The sequence below is a fragment of the Pundamilia nyererei genome, unplaced genomic scaffold (assembly GCF_000239375.1).
Source record: "Pundamilia nyererei isolate P.nyererei 1_Seehausen unplaced genomic scaffold, PunNye1.0 scaffold00245, whole genome shotgun sequence".
Classification (NCBI taxonomy): Eukaryota; Metazoa; Chordata; class Actinopteri; order Cichliformes; family Cichlidae; genus Pundamilia; species Pundamilia nyererei.
Window position 1 is genome coordinate 406,223 of NW_005187646.1, and position 7,418 is coordinate 413,640.

At 41.2% G+C, this 7,418-nt stretch overlaps 1 protein-coding gene across 1 annotated transcript in view; it reads left to right on the plus strand.

Annotated features, from left to right (window-relative positions):
* The window catches only part of prox1a (prospero homeobox 1a), a 41,698-nt gene that overhangs the window by 6,878 nt on the left and 27,402 nt on the right, over positions 1-7,418 (plus strand). The window contains exon 5 of the mRNA XM_005749447.1: positions 3,425-3,532. Within this exon, the coding sequence (XP_005749504.1) occupies positions 3,425-3,532 (108 nt within the window). The remainder of the gene's footprint in view (positions 1-3,424; positions 3,533-7,418) is intronic.

The following is a 7,418-nucleotide window of genomic DNA, read 5'->3' on the forward strand; positions in this document are numbered from 1 at the left end:
CACACACACACACACACACACACACACACACACACACACTGTTACCACTGTCTGAGACACTATTGTGCTGTTAGGTTCGCTTTCATCACAAAGACTTTGTACATAAACGCTCAAAGCAAATCATATTTCACTTTGTCTGTGTGTGTGTGTGTGTGTGTGTGTGTGTGTGTGTGTGTGTGCAGGGTAGGTAAGACTTCGTACATAGGAGCTCAAAGCTAATCATATTTCAAAGAGCAGGAGAGGGGAACAGGCAAATGCTTGGCCTTACTGACAGACACTTTCTAAACGTGTGTTCTTCAACCTTGTGGGCACACATAAGGAGAAGTGTAATATCTCAAATGTACACTTTAGTTTCCTTTTTATGATTGTTAGCAGGTTGTTCTGGGACACTCCTACTCACTTTCATTTGTTGGCCTTCGGTCTCGGTGGCTCGACAGCTGTGTGTTTTGCTTCATACAAACACACATGCACAAACACATCATCTTTCATGGCGTGTGCATGGGCACAGGTGTTTGCAGGTAGCTGTTTATCTTCTTGTTGCTAACCTTTCATATGGAGAGGGCTTCTCCCAGCCGCTGTGCACACAAACACACACAGTGACTCACGCATGCATGCATGCGTGCAAACACGGGGGCGTGCGTGAAAAACACACGTTTGAACAACAAAGTGAAAAGAAAAATAAGACTTTGAACCTGATAAAATGGGAACTCCTTGCAGCTGTGGTGGGGATTTGATCACAGCGTCGTCTTCAAAGCCAATTTAGATGTTGCTTTAATTAGAAAAAAAAAACAAAAAGAGAAAAATATTTGACACGTCTCTTGATCCTGCTGAGCCGTTTCATTCCAAAATGCTCTCCCATTCATTTGGCCGAGAAAAAAGAAAAATCTTTGAAAGTGGACATTAGTATTTCAAACATACTGAGTACCACCCTTCAAACCCTCCTCTCTCCTTTCTTTCTTTAAACTATTCACTTTTATAAGAAATTCATCGTTTTGAATTTGACAAAGCAGAGAGAGCATTCACCTTGGGCTCAGGCTCACAAACTGTTGCTTTAAATAACACAGGAAAAAGAAATAAGACCGCGAGGACACGTATGTCTGTTTGTCAAACATAAACATAATACGACAACAGTTCATAAAACAGATCTCATAAAACAGTCTGTCATGAATTTCAGTACGCAAATATAAAATAATAAAATCAGGCCATGAGAAGAATTTTGGATATTTGAGGATTAAACTCAAACAGTTGAGCTGCATTCAGTGAAAAAATGTATGTGTGCATGTAAGCGTCCAATTCTGATAGCTGATTATCCTTACACTTGCAAATTACACACCCATCCACCAGCCTACTTAAATTATTTGTCATTACATACAATTAACAAATAATTACATACAACATTTACTGTGCAAATTTGCTGAAGCAAACAGGAATGAGCACCAGATGTGCCACCAGGCTAACACTTTGATTTTCTTCGGGTATAAATCTAAAGCATACTCGTGTCATGTATCCATCCTGATTGATTTGGAGTGGTGTTGCCCAGTTTTGGAGAAAGTGTCCACCTTTTCTTGAACATAATTGCACTCAACCAACGGATGTCTGCAAGTCATGACCTGGTTAACTAGAAAAAAAATCCACAAATCCTGCTGTGAACGGTCACATTTCTCAAATTTGCCTTTTTTCATGTTGTTTTCTGTGTCTAGTATAAAGCAGAGTAGAGACGACATGGTGAATGCAATCTTGGTAGCTGTAAGGTCTTAAGAAAGACTTGCCTTTGCACTGATAATAGCTAACCCTAAAGACTCGCATGCACACTCAGGTCTGTGTGTCTTTAAGCCTTTGTGCGCAGCTGAGCAGATGTCCTCCATTCATTTATGAATTTATTCCCTCCTCAATCTTTTCTCCTCCCAATCCCCCCATTCACACACCATAACACACATACACCTGGTAACAAGGTCAAGTTACACCTGATATGGTAAGCCCCCACGTAAACCATCTCTGTCCCTAAGCAGAAGTGGCAGGTACACACGCACGCGCACGTATAGGAAAGGAGGAGGAAGAGAAGTGAAAGAATAAAAGAAAAAATGTGTTTATTCAGTGACTCACTTTAGCTACTATTACATGCACACAAACACACATGCACATCACTTGGCATTTATTCATTATTATATTGCTTCACACTGTTTACTCTGAGTCATGTTGGGTGTGTTTAAATGTGTATGCGTGTCCACAAAAAATAAGACAAAAAAAAACAGTTGATCTAAATGCACACAAACAGTGACATGTTGGCATGAATGTTAACTAAGTGATGGTGTTGTTGTCCGCTGACCGGACGTATCTGCTGCTAAATGAATGATGGATGACAGCGAGGCTCACCTCTAGCTTCTGATATGGAGAGGCCTTTTTAATCGTGTTGTTGGGTCATGTTAATTAGTAGCACGAAGTCAGGACAGCTTTTTAGGTCGAGACAGACGACGGTGTGCCTTTTTTAAATTTTTTATTTTTTATTGGCCGTTGAAGGTTGATGGGTAGATACAACAACAAATTGCAAAAAGCTGACAAAGTTAAATCTCTTGTCCCAAAGCTGCTCTTTTTCTTTTCTTTTTTTCCACGTTTTTTTTTTTTTTTTACACTTTCCACTCCTGATTGCTGATGCTAGTCTCTCCCTCTTTCCAGCCATATAGGGCCCCTGGGGTTGTCTTTATGTGTGTATGTGTGTGTGTTTCTCTGTGTGCTAATTGACCTTGCAGGGGGTTCCATTGATTGCCTCATCTTCTCTGATAGATTATAGGGCTGTTAATGTGGTGGGGAAATGGCAGCGTGGTGGGGCACAGCTGTTGTCACGCACACACACGCATGCAAACACACACACGTGTGCATACACACCCACTCGGACACACGGATACTCTTGGCGCCCCTACAACCGGGGCCTGCACAATTATTATTTTCGTTGTTGAGACAGTGGGATGGGCAGAGTCTGCGAGATGCTGGGATTTGATCAAAAGCCAGCAGGTGCTTGTGTTTGATTTTTGCTCCACACCCGTCACAGAAGTGGCTTTGACTTATCAGAGTTTCTGCATTTAAAACTAGTCACTCCTTCCTCACAATGTGGTAGTGAGCTTTTCTCACAAATGCTTTTGAAAAAAGAAAATCATCCCCCTCTCATTGGTCGCTCTACAGTTATAGAGTTTGTGTTAGAAAAAGGAATACATACACACTGAAAGGTTTTCAGACTTCAGGTGGGTTGGATGTTACATTCACATGTAACGAGTGTGGTCTCACTGCTGTCCTGGCAATTCCTTAGCCAAGCTTAGACAAGCATAATGTGGATTGTGTCAGAGGAAATGTACCTCCACTGTGTTCCTCAAAAGCTTTGGTCCCCAAAAAACAAACTGTTTAATGGTTCCTTGACCCTGTTAATGCTCAGATTCAAGAGGGCCTGTCTCCGAACCACCTGAAGAAGGCCAAGCTGATGTTCTTCTACACCCGCTATCCCTCATCCAACATGCTCAAAATGTACTTCTCTGACGTCAAGGTAAGACCTCTTTCCTCACTTTTCTTTTCCTTCTGTTTTCTTTAATGAACCTCCTGCAGCTGCTCTCTACAAATCATATTTTTCTCTTTTATGTCAGTCACATTCAAGTCCCCTGCTCAGTTTGTTGTATCATTTAACTTTAGTGATTACAACACTTTTTCCCCACTGGATCCACAGTATGTACTTCTCTTGGGAATCTAGGATAATTATTTTAGTGAGGGCTGAAACTCCAAACTAAAGACAGATTATAGTTTGTATTATCAAACTGATCTGTGTGCATAAGACTTTGTCTAAGTTGTTCAAACTATGCAAAATAAAAGTTGGGCTATGCGCTTTAATATGTTTCTGAATTCTCAAGGTGAAATCCTCAAGGCACACACATGTAATTGTCAGGAGAAGAGACAGACAAAGGCAGAAAAAAGTGAGTGACTTTAAATAAGAAGAGCTATGAGTACTGCAGTCGCTCTCACGTCAAATATGGACGTTAATGTTGGGAATGTAACGGCATCCTTAGAGTCCGGGCTCCAAAAACACACTGGTGTATTTTTCTGACTTGTGTGCATTTTGCTGTCTGATTATATTCAGCTATATTGCACCATTAAACTGTGTGTGTGTGTTTGTGCGGTGAGACCCTGGAGCGCAGATGGGTGCTCCAGTCTGTCACGTCTTTGTAGCATAATTAGAGTTTCTGGCCTTAATCGGCCAGGGGTAGGAAGGAGGGGTGCTAACGCCCACTTTCCCTCTCTTGACACACACACAAACTGTAAGAGCCCCCCCCCGTAATACTCATTTTATCTCCCTGCCACCCACAACCCATGCATATACACTAACGCTTTCACTCTCACTCTCAGTAACGCAAAATGAGAAGCTGAACTTTTCTTTAAACACGGACACGGAAACAGGCACTGCGTGTGCGCTCTTTTGACATTTGATGGGATATGAACGGAAGTAATAGAGTAAAAATGATCAAGTACATAAAGTCAAGAAAAAGAGAAAAAAGTAGAACGTGTGTGTGTGTGTGTGTGTGTGTGTGTGTGTGTGTGTGTGTGTGTGTGTGTGTGTTGGATGGCTTTGAGAAAATGACAGGGGAGGGGAGAGCAAAATGAAATGGATGACAGAATAAGAGAACAACAGCTTTAAAACAAAGACGCCGATTGTTTCGTGTTTACAGGCTGCTACGTGTTTTGCAAAGGAGCATACGGCTCCTCGACAGATTCAGGACGCTGTATTCAAATGAGCATAAACGCAGACACACACACCAGCTGGCCTTTGGCTCATATCTGCGGTGACCACTTCCTTGTGGCAGTGCCACATCCTCATTGGCTGCCATGGCAACAGGGGTCGCCGGGACACCAGGTTGCTAGGCAAACACAAGGTTGCTAAGCCTACCTGCTCCCAGCGTGTGAGACTGTGATTTGTCATTAGCCGATGTACCTTTACTGTCGAAATAAAAGCAAAGAAAGAAACATTTTATCAACGTGCTTTAAAGGTTTATCATCTCTCCAAGAGAATCTGTCACTGATGAGCCTGAACATGTTCTCAGAACTTACAAACATTACAATATTGCTGATTTGGCATAAGCTTCCAACAATTTCTTCTTTGCAGATTTTGATTCTTTTAATTTCCAAGTACATTGCAGGAAATAAATAACGGGGCAATGTAAACAGTTGCCTCTTCTGTGAGAGCCAACAGATCTCTCTGAACTTTCACAATAAAAGTGTAGGTTCCACCACAGTGGTGGAAGACATACAAATAAATACAATTTAGCTGCCTGTAATATAAATGGTGACCAATCTAATCTTATAATCATATATACTAAACTAGGGGTGTCAAACATGTGGCCCGGGGGCCAGAATCAGCCCAGCAAATGCTCTAATCTGGCCCATTAGACGGCTTTTGGATCATCTTAAGATTCCTGTGAAGGTTTCTCTGAATTAATATAAATTATGTCTGTGCAGAGAGCTACCAGAACTTTACCTGTTTTTTCAAGTTCTCTGATTTATTTAATTTACTGCATCAACATTTCTTTATCGTGTAGAAAAACTGATGAAAAACTGATGAAAAAAATCATGCTTCTTTTTCTTAAATTAAATGGGATTCAATGTGTAGTTAAACATCTTTACACTGACAGAAAGGGGAGTTTCAGTATATGTCCCACGATGTAAAAATGAGTTTGGCATGGCTGTACTAAACAGGATCTTCTTCCTGTGAAAACTCTACATTCAAATGCATCATCCTAATAGGAGCCGGTGACTTGACAGGGGGTGTATTATAAATCACGTTCAGCGAGGTGCCTTCAGGTTTAACTCGGGGTTTAAAGTGTCATAGGAAGGGTTTGCATTTTTAAGGTGGTACACTGTCATCTTTACTTGTGCTGAACACCTGTACTGCTTGAGGACAGCTAACAAATCGACACATATGAAAGTGCAGTGCACTGATGGTGCATTTCTAATAATGGGATCACTATTTGGAGAAGAACTGTGGGTGGATTGTGAGAGGCTCAAACAATGTGCATCTACAGCTTTGGGTGGTATAGATTCTTAGTTAAGTAAACTGCTTTTTTTGCAAGCTTATTTAAGTGCTTGATGATCTCAGAAGATTTGCAAGTAAGCCGACCTTCCTATGTAAATTATGTTTTTACACTGCCGTTTACCTACACCAGGGTAAAAGTGGAGTTAATGTCCTACAACACATAAGAATACACAGATGTAAATACAGTCAAATCTACTTCTGCACTAATAATGGTTCATACCTTATGCTTCAACACGTCTTTGTACTTTTCCAGCTCTGGCTGCAGCAATTATGTTGCTTTTAGCTGGTTTAGTATTTCTAAATTCCTCTGATTTGTTGTTCTTTTTATCAGAAAAGTGCAGCTCAATCCGGACAATATTTGCAGTTAATCATCTAGCGGCAACAAATACACTGATTGATTCGGGAAATTTGGCTTTTACTTGCAGATCTGAAAATCCTCATCATAACAAGGCTTAGCCTGATTGCAGTTTTTAGGTTTAATGAAGCCAGATGAAGCAGAGATATCACGGGTATTTTCAGCTTGCTTCATAGTACAGATGCCTGGGTGAGTTAGCTAGTGCCACACCCAGAGACACACAAACGAACAAGAAGAGACAGTTTAAAACAGCTACATGCTGACATCGATATTATTCTATAATCAGCTTAACTCATATTTTCAATTATCTGAGTAATATCCTCAATATTTATGTGGCCAGTAAAATCTGGCTTTGGGGTTTAATTTGGAAAATGCATAAATTAGAACTAATGAGTTAATGCATAGCTTTGGTTCACGAGTTTGTCTTTTTGAGATTGATATTGGCTTTTAAATTTAATCTACTCTGCAATCTGTGGGTTTATCTTCAAAAAGATATCCAATTAATCTCTTCAGTCTCAACAAACATGGATTTAGATTAGGAGACGTTTGCGTGCAGATACAGTATTTGAGTCTCGAACTGTAAGTGCAGTCAGAACCGCAAACAGTGGGAGTTAATGCAGTGTAAAGATACAAGTTTGTTGGCTGTTAAGGGACAGACTGTCACGGCCGCCGAGGCAAGCCGTGTGGATTTGGAAGAAGGACCCATGATGCAGGCAGTGGATGAAACGCTGGTGAGGTTTATTAACAAAGGTGTAGTGGCAAACAAGCAGTGGGGCATGACAAATAACTGAAGACACCTAAACTGGGAGAACTAAAAATAACAGACCTGGGAGCATACAACAAAGGGGATGAGAAGCAGAGAGACGCAGCCGAAGAACAGGACACTGTGGAACACAGGGTAACGCAGACGAACCAGCAACAGGCAGGAGAACACACAGGGCTTAAATACACACACCAGTAATCAGGGGATGAGAGACAGGAGGGCAACACAGCTGGGAG